Source organism: Cyrtonyx montezumae, unplaced genomic scaffold (assembly GCF_038088225.1).
Source record: "Cyrtonyx montezumae isolate F1298 unplaced genomic scaffold, pur_monq_1.0 scaffold_3, whole genome shotgun sequence".
NCBI classification, from domain to species: Eukaryota; Metazoa; Chordata; class Aves; order Galliformes; family Odontophoridae; genus Cyrtonyx; species Cyrtonyx montezumae.
The window spans coordinates 23,530,333-23,550,185 of NW_027072034.1; the positions used below are offsets into that span (position 1 = coordinate 23,530,333).

Here is a 19,853-nt window from a genome sequence, read left to right on the forward strand (position 1 = left end):
GCGGCTCCCGGGGGAGTAGGCGGCGGGGCGGGCCCGGCCGGGATGGGCGGGGCGGCGAGACGGTGGGGCCGGCGGCCGCAGGGAAGCCCGAGTGGGAGCGGGGAAGCCGGCATAGCCGTTCTGATCGGAGGATCGGATGGTGCGGTGTTTACGTGGCTACACCGGGATTTTAGCTGCTTCCGCTTTTACGTGTCAGAAATTCAACCGTGTGATCTCACTTTCATTTCCAGTAAATTGGCACGTTTGAAAGAGGCTTAATGAAGAGGCGTGGAAAGAGAAGCACTACTTAGAGAAGGGGCCGAGTCGAGAATCGCGTGAGAAGCTACAGGTAATAACAGCGTTATAAACACACCTAAGCCCAAGTGGAATGAAGAATACAAGGAAGAGCCAGAAAAAAAATGTAAGATATTTAATGTAAAAAAAAAAAAACAAACCCAAACATACATGAGCTACGCTATCACATTTGACATTCTAACAGTTGCAGCTTGAAATAGCAACTTCAGTTTAAGGAAATCTCATCTTTGTAAATTTACAGTTGCCTCAGATTGCTTATAAAACAGTGAACAACAACAAAAAGACAGTATAACAGTAAGCTGTTATCATTTATTGTGATCACAGACAAGCTAGCAGTAGATAGAACTGGACTCCAATGCACTGCTGTGTAGGGAGAGATGTGACATTCAGATGCTGTATCGGTCTCATAAGTTTAACTGTCCGCAGAAACTGAAGTTCTTTTAATTTGTGTTATCCCATTCCCCCATCTAGTCACTATAACCAACCCTCAAAGCAAGTACTTGCTAGTTTGCCTCAGTGCCAGTCTTTTAATAGTCTTTGTGCAAAGCATGGTGTAAGAGAGGACCAGATTAATTCATCTGAAAGCAGATTTTCTTAATGTACATGACTGGACCATCTTAGTAACCCTTTGAGGGTAGTGAGGAATATATGTTTCAAATACGTGATGCTTCCCATCCTTTTCTTTAGGAGATTAATCATATCTCACATTTATTCCTATTACAGAGAAACTAGGATGAATAGCTCAGATGTAGATATCTAAAACATGGAGGAAACTGCAATGAACAGGGCCCAATATTTGTGGCGAACCATTCAGAAGCATTGAAGATTTTTATTTTAGAGTGCTTATACACGCACAACCCAAATCTCTAAAATCTAAGTATGAAATTAACAGGAAACTTCAAGTATGCAACATTGTTCTAAACACGAGAGAAACATATAATTACAGAATTCTCTTGGGAGTTTTTGGTGAAAATAGGCTGTGATTCATAGTAGCTGTTCTGTGCATTGACTCCATTCTGTGCACTGAATCATAGCATGTCTTCAGAACTGTATTTGAACAAGCAAGCTTTGGAAAAAAAAAAAGTAAGTATATCCATGTTTCTTGATTTCACGTCAGCTGATAAGAAGGAAACATCAGTCTTCGGAAAGGCAACATGGAGAAAAAAATCCAGCATGCTGAACATAGAGACCGTTTGTAACAATAGCTACATACAAACCCACTTTTTATTTTATTTTCCTAAACCTTTCTCCCAGAGTGTGTGTTCTGCACTATTCCAGGAGCCAGTTATGAGGTATGAAAAATTAAGAAAAAGGTTAACGTTACAAAATGTTGCTCTCTCAAAATAATTCTGAAAACAAAACAAAAAGAATAAAAAAAAAACCCAACTAGCATTCTTGAAAGCTTTAAGTGTTAAAAAAAAATCTTGTTTCTTTCAAACCCAAAGTATCCCTCAATGTTTTGCTCAGTCACAAGAGTATCATTACTACTCTCATACCACACTGAATTTCTATAGCACTAAATAAATGATATAAAACAAATAATTCCACACATAATAATACAACAGATGCCCAGAAAACTAATCAAGAATAGATCTCACTGTATCGAAGAGTAAACACCATTATCAAATGCCCACAAAGTATTCCATTTGTTAGCACATCTCTTCCATCCCAGACTCATGAGTAGGAGAAACAAACTGATTTCCACGGAGGAATTTCTGCAACAACTTTGGTTTGTAATGAGCCACAGAGAATTCAGACCCCATACATAATATTGATCTAGTGGATTTCTGTAAAGCTAACCTGATTGGTGACAGAAGCAACTATACATATGAACTTCTTGATGAGGATAATAATTTAAACTCAATGTGTCATATTCCAAATATACAGAAAACACTTGATTATATTAAACATCTATTTTCTGCTAGTTTATAGCTCATCCAGCCAGATCCCAACCCTTTAATACCTTAAGACCAAAGTCTCTATATCTAATGCATATTAAGTTATGCATGGAAAGCCTTAGAAGTCTGCTGTCTGTACCGAAGGGTTTATCTATTTCAGCACATTTCAGATATGAAAGTTGAACTAGAAGGTATACTGAGCTATACTTGTCAGTAGAATTGGGAAACCATACTGGTGCAGAACCAGAAGAAATGGAAACAACGCATCAGAGTTGGTACCCTATATGAGCAAATTAGCTCTGCTGAGAAACAGTATGTTAGCAGGAGAGGAGCACTGCACTAGTACAAATACATGCCTCTGGTATTTCAGCTAAAATCAGCGTGGCAATTATAAGATTTGTGCAAGTGCAGTGCAGGCCTGTGAATTCATTCAAAGCCAGATTCATGCAGTATCACTGCCACAGCCTTGCTGTCTACATTTGTAGTTACTCCAGAAAGAATATTACATCGAAGTGGCTGCACTACTTGTGGTACCCAAACTAACTTTATTAGAGGATGCTTAGTGAACTCTGCAGTATTGCATGGTGCTCTGCACACACACTGGTTCTTGAATCAACTGTCATTTTCAAAAATTAGCCTACTGCAGGTTCAAGACACAGCCTAGACATAGAATGTGTGGACATCTGACATGGTGGTCAGATGGCAACTTCATGCGGTATCCTGTCCTATGGCAGGCATTTCCCCAACATTTTAAATGGTTCCACACACTTGCAGATGTGTTGTGTATGGAGAACATTCCACATTCCTATAAAATAGTCACTGCACTAATTAGGAAAGCTGCAAATACTACATTAATCAATAGAGGAATAATAAAAAAAAGAGGCTAAGTTTCTCAGTTTTTACATCCAATAGAAGTCATCCCATCTTAAATAAAACAAGCAAACAAATTAGAAAATAGATGTCAAGATTTCCTGAACCAGGAATATAAATAAACAACTCTGGACAGCCAGAGCTTAAACATGTATCACAGCAAGTTGAAAAATGACACAGTATCAATTGGTGCCCATCTCTGAATCACCCCACATCAATATGATCAGTTTACACATTAACAGCTATGCTTATGTAACTGATTTCAGCAAACACACGAGCCATGGTTTGACAAAGGTTTATCAGAGTTCCTTCCAGTTAACACCTTAACAGTCAAGGTCAGGTTGTCTGCCCAGTTACTTTTCCCACGGAAATTCTCCATTTACCAACAGTGTAGGAGCTAGAAGGTGTTATGTCCTCAACCGAAAACCACTGCAATGCCTCAGCCAACAAGAATCAGCTCCCGTAGATACTATACTGTATTTAGACCACTGACTTGCTGTAAAAACTAAAGTAAGTCTGACTTGTGGCCCAAGTTTTCTATGCTAGATGGGGCTACCTGAAGAACAGAAACTCTAGCTTACTCCTCTGTCATCTGACACTTCTTTCTTTTCCATTTGCTGCTTGCTAAAATCTTGACTTAAATGTAGGGAGTATTTTCTCCACTCGAGCATATCTCAGCAGCTTGGTGGCTGACAGACGTTTTGAAGAGCACATTTTCACCTGTAGAAATCCTACACTTCAAAGGGTGGAGCCAGAAACAAGAATCTAAGTATAACTCAAATTACAGGAGTAGATTGCCGGAAAGAATCCATTCTTCTACTGGCTCTGTAGGACTGGCAGTTGAAAGCAGTAATAAAACTGAAGTGGATGGATATTCTTCATACTTGAAACGATCAGGATTTAAACAGGAAATTGCACTTTTTCTGGAAACACCTTCAGAAATAAAACTGCCTTCTGATATTCATCCTGCTGCTAAAAAGTCAGATGAAGATATCAAATTGCAAGTGAAAGCAAATATTGCTATTTATTCACAGCTGTGAAAATCCATCTGCATTGCCTTCGTGTACCTATAAAAGTATTCTAAGGGACTTCAAATGCAGTTCAAGAGTAAAAATAAAAACATCTTCAAACTTCGGCTGAAATGTTAGAATCTGCAGGAGGGCATAATTGGACATTCGAGTGTGCACTGCTGGTGTTGTTACTTTTGAGAAATAATGACTGAATCCTTTACATGGTCAAAAGTAACCACGTAACACTAATAGCAACCTGCATGCATGGACAACCTGAAAGAAAACATCAGGCACCGCCTTTCTTTTGCAATTGCTCCAGTTTTCTTCTTAAGAGACTGTAGTTTTCCTTGGTCCCAGGTGCCGTAGGATCAAGCTTCAGAGAGACTTCATAGTGCCTCTTTGCTAAGTCAAGATTTCCCCAGCGATGATAAAGCACAGCTGGAACATCAATAAGGAATTTCATGAGCAATATTGTTAAATAATGTGCTGTCTTACCAATGACTTGGAAAACAACATTAAAGCATTTGTTTCCAGTGAGGGTCTCTCACTGTCTGGTGGCACAGTAGCTGCTTGTTCTGTTGCCAAATGCAGGAGCAAAGCCTGGGAGCAGAACTGGAATGGGACTGATGGAATGAATTACACTCTAGCCGTAAATGGCAGCTCTTATCTGGTGAGCTCATTGTGGGTTACAAGTATAGCATAAATGAAGCAATTTGCAGCCACTGAAGTGCAGCTACCTCTGGGCTGGATCGTGCAGCCCTCTTGATCTGTCATAGCATGCGACAGCTTCTCTGGGTTTGTGCCCCGTTCTTTACTGGCTGGCAGTTTTTCCAGGCAGTCAGATAGCAATCTGCTCAGCAGGAAGAAGGCTCAAAAGACCGCTTTTTCTTTTAAACCACCATGAATATGAAGCAAACAAACAATACAGCCGAAGACAGTTAGAAAAATCTCTTACCTAAATTACCATGATAACTGGCAGCATTCGGATTGGCTTTAATTGCCTTGAGGAACAAAGCTTCAGATTCCTGAATAATTTAGAAGAACAAGTCAACAGCACAGTCTACTCTTGCAGTATGTAAAATAAAGAAAATATACTCAAAAATGTAATTGAAGGAAACCTCAGAAAACACCACATCTACATGATTCCACAATATGCATAATCTAAGCCTGCATAATCATTTGGTTCAAGTGGCTGTGGTCTCCAGAAAAAAAGAAATAAAAATTAACAATGGTACAAATAAGTGCCAAGATTCTGCAGGTTCACATTATTTTAACTGGGAACTATTAAGCCCTAGCAAACTTTGTAAAAGCAGTCTAATTACATCACCTGCGGAAATTTTACTGGTTTATTCAGTCAAGGCGAACATAACATACAGTATTTGAGAAAACTGCTTTTAGACATCCTCCCCTTTAACACATTTTTTACCATTTAAAATGCAAGCATTGCAGTAAAACCCTTTCAAACAGATGTTTCAGCATGGTTCTTAATGAAGAACAACTGTCATTTAAAAATCAAACCAAGTGAAGCATTCTTCACATCTCTTGCAAACTACTTTTTCCATATACCAAGCTGCAGTTTGTATGCTCTTAGAACTGCTGATGTCTGAGTATTTCTTAGAAAAGCTAAATTCTCACTATATTGGCCTCTGAGACCCACAGTGATTAATACTTAATTAATGATTTGAATGCGTTATCTGAAACTTCAGAAACAGATAACTCCTAATTGAATGAGTGGTCAGTGCACCGGATGGGAAGGCTACCACTCAGATCTAGGCTGGATGGAGAAATCAAATGGCAGGAATCGCATGATCTCTGCAGTCAGCAGGGCCCTCTTGCTTGGTTGCTTTGGCCCAACCTCTGTTCCAGCAGCATCATTCAGAGCAGGGCACCCAGACCCACAGCCAGATAGCTTTTGGAGATCTCGAAGGAGGACACCCCACAACTTCTGTGGGCAACCTGTGCCAGTTCTCTGTCATCCACACACAGCATGGAAGCACTGCCTGGTGCTCAAAGGGAACCTTCTGTCCTCCAGTTTGTGATCATAGTCTGTTCTCCTGGCCTTGGGCTAGACCAGAAAAGAGGCTGGCTCCATCCTCTGTGCACCCTCCCTTCCAGTATTTATAGATATTGAAGAGATCTGAGTCCCCTTTCCTCTGGGTTGAGCAGCTCTGTCAGTCTTTCCTTGAACTAGATGCCCCAGATCCTTAATCATTTTTACGGCCTTTTGTCAAACTCTTTCCACTGTGTTCAAGTCTCCCTTGCATTGATGAGTCCAGAACTGGACACAGTACTCAGGTGTGGCCTCACCAATATTGAATAGTGGGGAAGGATCGCCTCCCCTCAACTTGCGTAATGCAAACCCAGGGCATTCTCAGCCTCCTTTGCCACAGGGACATGTTGCTGGCTTGTGTTCAACTTGGTGTCCACCAGGATCCCCCTGTCCTTTTCCGCAGAGCTGCTTTCCAGCTGGGTGACCCTCAGCATGTGCTAATGCTTGGACTTGTTCCTCCCCAGGTGCAGTGCTCAGCACCTCCTTTGGCTCTCTCCACCCTTCATAAGAGATGAATGGGAGACCTTATTGCAATCCACAACTACCTGAGCAGAAAATACACAGAAAACGGAGCCAGACTTTTCTCACAGGTATATAGCAACAGGATAAGACACAAAGGAAATTTAAGGGAAATTTCATTTAGATAAAAAGAAACAACTTTTTATTTATTTTAACCAAGAGATTGGTCAAGCACTGGAAGGTGTTTTGCCTGGAGAGTTTTTAAAGATGTTCAGGACTCAGCTGACCATTGTCCCAGGTTTGGACAGGGGGTGGACTAGATGACCTCTGGATGTTCCTTCCAGTCAAAATGGTTCTACGATTCTAACTCAGTCACCTGAGAAACATCCCAATGCTCAAACCTTTGGCAAATCTTGTGGTGAGACAACTTCCTTTCATATAGCCACCCAAACCTATACATCAACTGCAGAGTGGCCCTTGAAAGCATGTAGTAGTTGAAAATCCTACAGCTTCTAATCTTTTTCACTGAAAATTCTAGTATTTTAGATAAGTAAATAAGTAAATCTCTGCTTTCTTCATCAAGCAAGGTAATAACAGTCTGAAAGACGTGCTGTCCAGTTAATTCACTGTTATGCCTAAATGTTGCCACCTACACAAAGGAGAAGTAGATAAGACTCATTCTTTTCACTGCTGAAGTAAGATAGGGCAATATGTGCAGTGTGTTCCCAGAAAAATAATGAAATGCATGATCAGAGCTGACTCTCATTACTATACATCTTCAACCACATACTAAAAATATTTTCATTGCTACTGCTTTGCTCAGCAGTTAGAAGCACAGTCTGATTAAAGACTATTGAAGGTGCATCACTTTCATATTGTTGCAGATATATCGAGTAAATATACATTCCAGTATATCCAATGATACTCCATATTACTATGTCTTGCCAAATCTTTAAATTAAGCGCTGTCAAGAAACTTGCACATTGTGTATAGCAAAGGCTTTGGGAAACCACACTGCATTCCATCTGCTGCCAAGCCCACAGCACAGAGTTGTAGTCTGGCTTTATTTCAAATACAAACTAAAAAAAAAAAGTTCAAATGTTTATAATTTATTGTACTTCTTACAGAAAAAAAATATGGATGCATATATAACAAAAATACAGCATACGTATTTTCAAAGAACAAAAGATTGATTCTTTGTCCATTGCAACAAGTATTTAAGTGAGAAGTCCGTAGTGACGTTAAAAACAAACAAAAACCAAACAAACAGCAAAACACACCACCACCAAAACAACTCATCTTTTATGTGCTTTTGTTTCTGGAATAATAAATCATTCGTGAATATATACAAACAAATCTTAAAGGGTTGGAGGATTTTTTTGGGTGTGAGATACGACAGATGATTTGTGTCAATAGGGTGAGGGGGGGGCACTGGGCTGACTCCCCAGCACACCCAGCGCTGTTTGCTTATTGCTTTCTGCCTTTTGATAGTAATAAAATATTGCAAAAACTCCGATTGGACTCTGGGCGTTTATGACAGGAATCACTCAGAAAATACAACATCTGCTGAAAATCAAAAGCATTTAAAACTGAAGGAGAATTTTGTCTGAATTATTTGAAGGGAATCTCTGATAACATAGTAAAATCTTGACTGTGTGGCTTTTAAAATAAGAAGTACTCAAAAGCAAGCAACCAATCAAAAAGAAAACCTCAAAACAACAAAACCCACCCCAAAACCAAATGTTACTTTATGGCAATGGAGCCAGTGTAGTGTCAGCTTTTACACAGACACATAAAAAGCAAATAAATGACATGCCTGAGGTTATACAACGAAACAGATGCAGCCGTGCAGCCCTATGCAAGTTATGCCCATCACCTTGACAGGCTTTATCCCACGTCTCCTCCACTCCTCCCAGCTCAATACATACCCTTAAGGAATCATCCTCTTCTCTCTGTTTTTACATGTTGAGGGGGTGGGCAAGAAATCAATCTCCCATACTTGTTTTAGCAATTTTATTTTCTCCCACTTAAAAAATAATTAACAATGCTCTATCTCCTTTTTCCAGGCCATGCAAAGTGCAGCTGCTGCTGCCATTATCTCCTTTTCTACCTAAATCCACTTCCCAATTCCCATAATTTGCTCTCCCTGTTATAACCCATCAACTTCAAGTTGGGCTTTATTTTTTGCTCTACACAAACTTACTACTGCCTGTTGAAATATTAAAGCCCTCACTGGCTCCCTGTTTTCTTCCCTGGGCTCTTTTGCTTTATTCAGGATTCCGGCTTGAAAGCTTTATTTTCCCTTACAACTATAACCACTTTATCCAATGCATTCCCCTGCAGCATAATGACCTTTCAGAACTGGTTAGCATTTACCTCCATTTTTATCTTCTAAGTCCACTAATACAAACTTGTTTCCTCTATAGCTGGAGAACATTTTCTAGCAAGTTTTCCACTTATTTCTTTTACTTATTTCATTATAAACATTCTTTATTCTGTCAGGCTACATATTACTCTTGCTAAATAACTGTACCATCCTCTGTTCTTTTATACTCATGACTCATCTAAGTAATAATAGTAAGTAACTCCTCCGTAATGTTATCCCTTATACATTCTGGATGTTAATTCATATTCTTCTAGAACTTTGTTAAAGTAATCTGCAAATATATTTTATAACAGCTTCAAGGTAGAAAGAGTTTAATAATAGAACATACGAAAACTGAAACAGCCAGTCTAGAGCAACAGTTATGTGGTGTATAAGAGCATCACCAATACAAACAAAAGTGTTGGGCTGCTGCAGGCCCTGGCCTCACATCTGGCAGGTCATCACTCTATGATGGAACATGGCTGTGGAATTTGGACACAGTAATTGGTGAAAAAAAAAGTATTAATTCTAGCAAGCTTAACATCATAAAATCTTCTTCCTTCTTATGCTGAGACTGTTCCCTCAGCACTAACATCACAATGTATCAAAAAGCAATCAAAACCCCCAAAATTCATGGTTCAGTAAATGACTTTTTTTTTTTTCAAGACTACCTAAAACTTGCTATTGTATGCATACATCGGTCTCTATGGAGCCTATTAAAACAAATGAATTTATTAGCTATATGTGATTTAGTCTTTGTATGCTCATGTGCTTCCTTTAGGAAAATAGTTCTGTCCCCATTTGCATTACATTCACTAAGTGTAAATATAAGTAGTTAATTTTGAAGTATCACTTATTAACTGGTCAATTGTATCCAAGTCTGATACATTGTTCAATGTATGAATTTCCTATAATATTCTGGGGTTATCCAGGTATCCTATCTTCAATCCAGGATTAGAGAATCTGTAATATCCTCATTTTAGATAGCTTCTGATGTAAAGAGGTTAGAATTCATACCAAACAATGGTAAATGTTGCTTCCTTTACATACAAAGAGCACAAAGAACACAAGGACAAGCATGTTACATCTAATTTTAAGACTCTAAACCAAAGCCTTTAAACAGAAGGGGTTTTCTCTATAGACAGCAAAGAAATATAAGTTCCTAACTGCCCTCTAGTGTGCTTAAGAGCCCATTTCTCTTCACTGACCATTGATGTAGTTTAGGGTAACAAAGTTCCACACATCTAAAGTAAGGTGAGATTAATTTAGGACAGAATCATATAACTCTGTGACAGAAATGGGTGTTGAATCCTGATTATTTGAGCCACAGACCACAACGGCCTCCTCAGTTTCTACAGAAACAGAAAAGAAAAACCAGCACAACCACAAAGAAGCAACAGAGAAACATCTAGTTACCTACCTTGTACTTTTGTGATTTCCCCAGTACATTTGCCAAAGAAAACATAAGGGAATGATCATTAGGTATCAACTCCAGAGCCTCTCTTCCGACTGCTTCTGCTTGAGCTAGATTGCCTGGGAGCCCACACAGTGGAAAAAGAGAAAGCATCAGCCTTACTAACTACTCTTTTCATGCTGCAATCGCACGTATCGTACAAATAGCTGATGACATACTTTTTTTTTTTTTTTTTTTTTAAAGAAAAGCAGGTATTTCAGACACAAAGAAATTCAAAGTCCTATAGAATAAAATAACAATTTTGTTTTCAACAAATAACACCTTCAAAAGGACAAAAGCACTGGTTCAAAACTCCTGAAGTTTGCTCTATAATATAAACATGTCTGTGCACTGATAGCACTACAAACAGGGAACAGAAATTCAGTCTATGAGCTGGATTTTAAAGGATGCTCTAAAACCAGCGAGTAGAAGGCATTCTAATATTTATGAAGAGTATCTTGATAGCTGTAGAAGCAGCAGAACTCCTTTTTGGATAAATACAGATAAAGCTCTGAGTTTAGCAAGAAGCTGAATTATTCATTAAAATATTCAAATGGGGTTATACCTGTGTTATCAAGTAATATAATCATATTGTTCCAAGCCAAACTATGCTCTGGTTTCAGAACTGTAGCATTCCTCCACGCATTCAATGCATCTATATGGCGATTCAAATCTGCATACTAAAAACAAAGAGAACTCCAGTAATTTCACCCCCATTTACTTTTCTATTACAGACTAAAGGCACTAAGCAGTTACTAGCCCTTCTCATATCATTCTAGTAGAACTTGCTCTTGTAAACAAAAATAAGAAATGTAAAAAGAGCACTAGGGTAGTATAGAGGATAGACTGGTATATATTAACATTACACTTCCACACTGCTTTTTGTCCAGTATCCAGGCTTGTTATCAAATGCGTTTATGCCAGTAGGAAGGGGATGAAAATCAGCACGCAGTTCAGAAATCTATACAAGAGAATATGTAAACATTTCATATAAATATTTCCAGGAATCTAAGCTTCTTTATTTTTGCGTGGTTCTACTGCCTAACAATTTGTTGAAATATACAACAAATTGTATCTATGTAAAACAGTCAAATATTGAGAAATTATTAAAATTCTCTTAAACAAAAGATCACAATCTACATATTTGTTTAGATGTCTCTATTGGGAAAAGTAGCACTACCAAAATATGGAGGGAATTATAGGAAAAGCATTGAAATTAAGAAGTCAGTTTGAAGTACACATCAAATAAACCAGAATAACTTTTAAAAATACATCATTTAAAAATACAGCAAAATTAAATGCACGTGTAAGCCACTCTAATACTGATCATTTACTCAAAAATACTTACCAACCGCCCTAAATTGTAGTAACAATCTGGGTATTTTTTTCTGTGTTTAATTGCTGTCCAGTAGCTTTGCTCTGCCTCTTCAAACCTTCTTAAGCTGTTCTGTACTATTCCCAGATTCATCCATGCGGCAGCAAAATCAGGTCTGCATAAATTGGGAAGGGAAAAAAAAAAGAGAGAGAGATGACAATTGAGCGTTTAGAACAGAAGATCCCATTGTATACCATTTCTGCTCAGCTGATGAAAAACACTGCTTAGCATTGTTCTGAACATACTGTATTTGTACAGCTAAGGACAGCAACTCTTCTGCTTCTTGGAGCTCATTTCTTTCCTTCAGAATATTTCCAAGGTTGTTCATGGCATGTACGTATTTTGGGTTCAACCTAAGATTTAAAATTTAAGAGATTATTATTATGTATGAGACATACTTATGTATGCAAATTGTTAGCTCTTCATCTCTGCAGAGCATGAAAATGAATACCAAAGCATTTTCTCCTGGTTAAGCATTAAAGCGATGTTAGGATAGTTCAATAAATCAGCAAAATTTTTAATACCTTACAGCTTCTCTGTAGTATTTGATTGCAGCACTTTGATTTCCTTTGTCAGCCAGATTTTTGCCAACATTGTAGTGCACCTGAAAACACAGGTGAACATTTTACTGGATGCTATACAGTCACATGTTTTACAGATTACCCCAAATAGACGCATTCAGTATTTATGTCAATACCTGCTGATTTTTTGTGATAAGTGGATTCTCCAGGTTGGACAATATATACAGTGTAAGCAGTCAAAGACAAAATCTTGGGAATAAATGAATCAGCTTACCTGTTCTAGATAGTTAAAAAAGATTATTCTCTTCCTGATATTTGTAGGTGAGGTAATCACACTGTCCATAAGATTCTTTAAATGGAGATCTCTTATGCTTCATTTCTCTTATTTGTCAGATGAATAAGAGAAAGTCTGACTCATTCGAATCCACCACAGAAGATAAACTACAACACTAAGTGTTGATTGAACTTTGCTTTTACGTCAGTGTAAGCCAGGAGAAAATTGATATTAACAGAAAAACAACCATTTCTCTCCACTCAAAGGACCTAATTATTTTAATTTCACTTTAATGATGTATATTTAACAGCACTTCTGCAAACAAACAAACAAACAAAAAAGCCACCAAAAAAACCCCAAACAACTTGACAGCATGTTGGAGAACTTGTTTGTTACACTTAGCTGAAAATAAGGGAAAGGTATAGAGTCTTGGGATAACTACAGAAAAGATTTCTATCATTTGAATTTATGATAATGATTAGATAGGAATTTTAGGATAAACTTGAGTGGGAAGACATTTCAAATCCTATTTTAAGCCTAGTGCCAGAAGACTATGTTACCTGGTCAAAGGAATACTCAGTTTTAGAAATAAAAGTATTGTGAACACAAACTGCTGAAAATGGACTTCTCTACAACTAGATTAGAATTCATGCTTTAAATTAGCTTACTATTTGAAATCAAAATGTGTATGCCTCATCTAAAACAAAATACCGTGAAAATCTGATTTAAATCTCTTCAAAAAAACGCTATGCAGAAATTACTTTGATTGAAATACATAACGATAGGTTTGTGATAAATTTAGATAGCTGTAATTCACCTTAAACATCCAGAAATGGGTTTTCATCTCACATGTCCATTGAAGTTTAAATTCTGACTGTGTTTGGCATAACACCTGGATCCCATTGATCCAGCACACACAATCATGTCTGAACTCAACTGTCATAGCATTTAGTTGTTAAATTCCACCTCTACATGGTTGTGACTATATAGTGCTGTACCACCAACAAATCAAGTTAAAGCCATATTCCATGCTTTCTAAAATAAGCAAAGAAGTAGTTTCACTGGTTTAAGATAGTAAAAATGCTGTAAGGCTTACTAAGCATTCACAGAAGCAGTTCTTCTGACTGTAAGATATAAAATAGCACACAAATTCAGTATCCTATAAAAAGCGGTTCTAGCACAGATTCCAAGGAAATAAAATAAAATATTCAGACATTTCTCTCATACATTCAGAAAAAATATGACAAGGCCTATCCTAACAAGCAACAGGACGGTACATTTATAGCAAGGCATAGCCATTTATGAAGACCAGTTCACTGTGATTAAAAAATAGCATAGCTTTCACAGGGTCAATGAAGTAAAATAATACATCCCAAAAATGTTGCCTAGGACTGAGCATTATTTGTATTTCTTCAAGAAATTTTTCAGCACATTATGACAGCATTTTTAGCAAACTGGAGTGCTTTGATTATATATACAGTGAAGTTTACAGACTCAAAATCTATTCAGAGATAATTAGGTTATTAAACTTTACTGTGCTTCCAGATAAAAGATAACTTTTAGCAAAACAGAAAACTATAAAGGAAGCAAACTAAGGCTATACTAACTAGATTCAGTTTCTTTCTCTAAAGAAGTTTTACAAATGTTGTTTCTTTTTTCTTCACATTGTACATTTTAAGGAAGTAATATGCATTACTGCAAGAAAGAATTTGATTAAAGACTAAAGACAGAACATATGAGAAAAAAAAATAACACAACTGTGTATACCACCCACTCAGTCCCTGAAACATATGTTTCAGTTGTCTTGTGTTAGGAACCAGTCAGCATTTCACTTTCAGACACTATTTTTGCCTCAGTTTCTTACATTGTGGAACTTCTTATGGTCCACTTCTATCTAAATGAGCAGCGAAAAGCATATTCTTCTCCTGTAAATATTATTGTTTAGCTCACAGGAACCCAAAATGTATCAGTTCTTTCAAGTTAGAACATCAAATGAAATATTGTGAAACTGTTATGTTTTGTGAACTGAACTAGAATGATATATTAAAGTATTAAAGCTGATAACAAAGCTATTTAAATAAACTACTGCTTATTAAAGCAATCATTTTTCTCTCCATGCATTTCTTCTGTCCTCAGATAGAGTTTCTGTGTGAAAGGAACAATTCTTCTACACCATTTTCCTGAATATAAAGAGTTCCTTGGTGCATGTATGTTTCCCAGCTTCCCCTCAGGAAAGATTGTATGTAACCTTAGCTCCTCTCTGTAGTGTGACAGAGAAGAAAGTAAGAGATGAAAAATTTCAGTAAGTGAACCAAAGGAAATCCTCAGCCTACCATAATCTTCCAGCAACAGAACAGTCTACAAGCTAATTTACAAGGGGTAAACATGCAGTAAAATCTTTATCTTAAGAGGAGAATCAGGAATTGTTTCTAAGCATAGAGAGTCACTGGAAAGGTGCAGGTTATTTTAGTTACACAGCCACATCTCTCACTACTCTGGGCATTAGAGAGAGATGTCAAGATCAGCCTTTTGCTCTACTCTCCCCTCAATCAGGTTTACAAACAACCTGTACTCTCTCTGCTAAGCACACGGCTGTAATTCTGTAATCTCTCCTACAATCCCTATCTATACAACCCAGAGAGAAACACTTCCCATATGCCCACAGGTGGGAAGAATCTGGTTTTCAAAAGTGAGGGTTCAGTCTGATGCTTAAATTTAATCTCCAGAGACATGGTTGATTAGCTTTGACAGATACCACCCATGCCAACCTGGGAGAGGATTTTCCTTTCATGATTAAACATTTAAGAACAGACATACCATTTCATTACTAAATGAGCATTAAAGACAGACATTACCTGAAAGTGACATATTACATTATGCCCACTTGCTCCTTTATCAATCTTAAACAGGTAATTACTTTACAGTAACAGTTCTAAAATGAACTTTCTCAGAGATGCATAACAACACAGCATTCTCTGCTGTGAGGGCCATTAGGAAAGAGCAATATACTAAAAATACCCCCTGAGAAAAGCTAGTTGATTTCAACAGACATGCCACATTTAAAGTTAACATAACCATGGCATCATGGTCTAGCACAAGGCTCTGGGTTTGCCTGTCCATAATACCTCCGTGGGTCTAAGATGTCATAAAAACGTAAAAGCATCGAATATTATTGTTAGACACACACGGTGCTTGAACTCTTACTCAAGTGTTTAAATGTGCACACATTAAAATGAGGAAGATAAAAAGAACACATTTTCCTTGAACAAAATCATCATTAATGTCAAACCAATTTCTTGTTCCACCCCTGCCCTCTTTCTTGCCTCAAACCAGTTCAGGAAGAAATTGAAATGTAGTATCATCTAGGAAATACACGTAGTGCTCAGCTGAAGCACTGTCTATTGATTATTTTATTCCCTCTTCCTCACTGCTTATGATCACCTTTTCAGCAAATATGAACACTTGCTGAAAAGGATGGAAGCAGAGCACAGATGTCAAAATTCGTACAGAAACATGCAGATGCTTCTGTTCAATGCCAGATTCTTCCATCAAACTCTCTTCTCTTTCCTCTGCTACAGAAATTCTGTTTTCTACATAGAAGAATGCGGGGTTTTTTTCCTGCATCTTCTCATTTTATTTGCACAGCTAATATTTTCTAATGGTTCTTCTGCATTATTATATTCATATACAAAGCACCTGATGTCTAAAATGTTATCCACGCAACAAAACACAAGTTAACCTCTAAAAATACAGCCTACAGCATTTCAGGCATCCTTTTCAGAAGATAATCCCCTTTTAATATCTAACATAGAATTTTCAATATCTAAAGGAAGTTCTCTCTAGATCAGCTTCATAAATCCTTAAACAGTAATAAATCTCATCCTGTCACGAAGATGCTTTACAAGGCTTTAAAGAAAGTAGAGAAAATAGTCTTAAAAAATTCTGTTGTACTTTTTCAGTATTAGAATAGATTCCCTTCAATAAACTTGTACCTGTGATAAAAACAGTTTGCATGAAGCACCAGGAACAAAGCTACCACCCTTAGTATCTCTAGGCAGACGGGTTAGCAGCACATTCTGTTCAGAGCATAACTCCCTTGCTAAGTATTACAGAATACATAAGCTACATAAGTGGATGTTTTTTATAAAACAAGTGTATTAAATTACATGCTGTAAAGGAAAAAAAATAAAAAAGAAAAAATCTAATAGCAAAGAGAATGTACAGATTACGTACAGACTGTTAACAGTTTTCAATTATTTAAATTCAGTTATTTCAAAATCTAGGAAGAAAAAATGCTCGCTGTGGTCTCTATTTCCCATATATTTCATTATATTATTACACCTTTAATTTATATAATCAATTAGAAGAAGTCATCAAAAATAGGCAATGTATATGGATCCTTAAAAATTATCACAGCTTTGCTGAAGAAAAAAAAACCAAAAACCAAGAAAAAGCATATTGGCATTTTGAACATTAACATATTGCAGAGAACACCAATGAGATGAGTATCTTCAGGACAGGAATATTCTTTAAAACTGAAAGGGAACAATGTCTAATGGCCTCAGAGAGTGAGAAGCAACACAGTGATGTCTTGAAATAATGAATGGCACTAAGACCAGGGCAAAATCTCACAACCATATGTATGCACAACTGAGGCAGTTCTGAGAACTTTTTTCATAACCAGTAGGGAGAAATACACAGAACGGTGCCGTCCTTATGGCCTGCAGCAGTCATGTAGCTGAAGGTGATGATGAACCAGGTGCTAGAAGGGACAGTTTCTCCTCCCCAGTTATAAAGGGAACCTGACTTGCTCAGATGCAGATGTCTAAAGCAAAAGGAATGAATACCAAGCCAGTAATCTGATATGGTCAAACTGCAGTTAGGCTCTTATCATAGCCTGTAATAAGATATTCTAGTTCTTCAACAAAGCATTTCTGGATTAACTTGCAACATACCGGCATCAATGAAAAGACTCAGTTAAATCCATTGAGTCTTTTCTAATCCATTAGCACTGAATTATTTGAAATTCATAAACTACCTGTAACATGTCTTCATCAGAAAAGAGTTTATGCAATTGTTTACAAAATTTGCTTTAGTACAGACAAGACTGGCCTGGTTCTAACTCACACTAGTGCATACTAACACTGAGCTCTAAGAATTCAATTAATCTATACTGTATGGAAAAATGTGGCAAGATGATACTGAATATACATACAGGCATCTTCTGCTCATCTAGGCAAAATACTGCCAGAAATATTCAGTCTAAGAATCTTTCAATTTAAGTGCAGGATCAAGCAAGAGCAACATACTTCTGGACACAGCTACAACATCCTTCTTTCTTTTTCTTGCAAATAAATTAATGCACATGCATACATTTAGAGATCTTTATAACTTCATTAAGGTACCTGATTGCTTCCAATACATTTTAAAATTACTAGGCCATGTTTATAAAAGTTGATCCTAAATTTCACTTTCTTGAGCCAGATATATCCATCACTCAAGGGGGTAGATTTGCTACTATGCCAGAGAATTTGATTTATTGGAGTTTCCACACCTCTGACTAAGAGAGATGTTTAAAGAATGAGAGTTTGAAACTAAAGAAGGCACTTCTGTAACTACTTACTTCTGTACTAACTTCCTTAGAATTATGTTAAATTTACCTTACACTGCTCACATACAATTTGGAATAGAGAAGTGCTGTACCACAAAAGCTGCAGCTCTTGTTGGTATTCGGGAGACAGCTGCACATTTTGGAATCCTGTTTCAAAATGGAATTAAAGCACGACCACTTTACAGAAATCAAAGATGTTCTGAGAAAAATAACAGAAAATGTTATCATCTATGTTCCATCTTTTGGTCTGAATCATCCTCCCACTGAAATAAAGGGCCAATGAAAAGTCCTGTGGAACTAGTTTTAAAGGAAGCCTGCAATTTCTTGACAACAACAGAAGACTAAACTAGAACCCAGTTCCAATTTTTACATTTATTTTTGCCAAAGTTGACTAGATGTAGCTAATCCATTATGAAAAAAAAAAAAAGAAACTGGCTCTTACAAATGGGTTCTCTAATGTTCTTGGCTAGTAAAGTTCCCTACCACTGTAATTTCAAAAGTTACTCATTAAAGAAGGCTGGAAGGTGAGTCTAAAAAGCCTCCCTGTTCACATTCTCATGCTCTCTATTTGTGCAAGCCATCACTAGCATCAATACAGCCCAGGCGTGTCTGCATAGCCTAGTGTTGACAAACACAAGCTCATTTTCCCTGTACACTTGCTGGCTTTGAACCAGCTGCATTAGTTCAGTAGCTTGCACACAGCTTATCGGCTCAAGCACAGCACTGTGCAAACACAGCTACACAGCTTCCCAGCCAGACATGGCTGGTGTCCAAGGACCTTGGAGCAGAGGCAAAGAGTGTAGAACTGTCTAAAGCACTCTTACCATAGCAGATGGATAGAGCTACACACAAAAAAGCAGACTGCATTAGACTATGCACTTGTCATTCAGTAGACAAGATATTCTGAGATCATCATTGAAAAGGAGATGGCTGCTTACCACTGCCACAGTAAAATATAAAAGTTCTTTTCCTATGTACTGAAATCTGAAATTGCTGAAAGATTTAACTATGTTGTAAATATTGACCATCAATGCTTTTTAGAGATCACTGCTGCATATTTGTATTCCAGCAGGTGCTAAATTTGTCATTCTCTTCACAAAGTTGAGTGCTCACAGGTATCGGTTTAAATTCTGTATCTCAATCTGTGTTTTCTATACACATCATTTAATTACAGAAATCTAATGTTGCAAAACATCCATGAGTTTTTATTAACAAGCTGTGGATTCCTATTCCCAGGCTTAGTGAAGCTGGTCTGTTCTAAAATTCAAACAACATCAGGGCTCTGTGTTATAGTCTGACAGATCCATTTCAGCTATTTAAGAACTGCTGCAGAGCTCACCTATACAGGCAGGTTAGATTCAGTCTACTATGCCAAACACTGATGTTCATTCAGTGCAATGAAACATCAATCCCACCTCTGCCTTTTTCTCTAAGTCTTGAAAGGAGTTAAGGAAAACTGCAATATTCCTGTGTTTGAAGCCTAGCTCATTCAGCCACCATCAAAGAGAAGTAGTAGGAGCAAAGATTTTACCCCCAAGACTTGCAGATACACAGATAATATGTTTCTTTCTGCCTTAGCTGTGTTGGCTATATATACCACAGAGATCATATTAGCACATATGACATGACTGAATGCCCTTTCCCCTCTCCTTCCCCATCCCCATCTCCCAAGT

General features: G+C 37.5%; 1 protein-coding gene across 1 annotated transcript in view; it reads right to left on the reverse strand.

Annotated features, from left to right (window-relative positions):
- Positions 1–4,090: 4,090 nt before the first annotated feature.
- TMTC4 (transmembrane O-mannosyltransferase targeting cadherins 4) overlaps positions 4,091–19,853 on the reverse strand; it is a 50,316-nt gene continuing 34,553 nt past the window's right edge. Inside the window, exons 12-18 of the mRNA XM_065740770.1 lie at positions 12,299–12,378; positions 12,020–12,127; positions 11,748–11,889; positions 10,965–11,079; positions 10,367–10,479; positions 5,028–5,097; positions 4,091–4,510 (exon numbers count right to left, since the gene is read on the reverse strand). Of these exons, the coding sequence (XP_065596842.1) occupies positions 4,359–4,510; positions 5,028–5,097; positions 10,367–10,479; positions 10,965–11,079; positions 11,748–11,889; positions 12,020–12,127; positions 12,299–12,378 (780 nt within the window). The 3' untranslated portion in view covers positions 4,091–4,358. The remainder of the gene's footprint in view (positions 4,511–5,027; positions 5,098–10,366; positions 10,480–10,964; positions 11,080–11,747; positions 11,890–12,019; positions 12,128–12,298; positions 12,379–19,853) is intronic.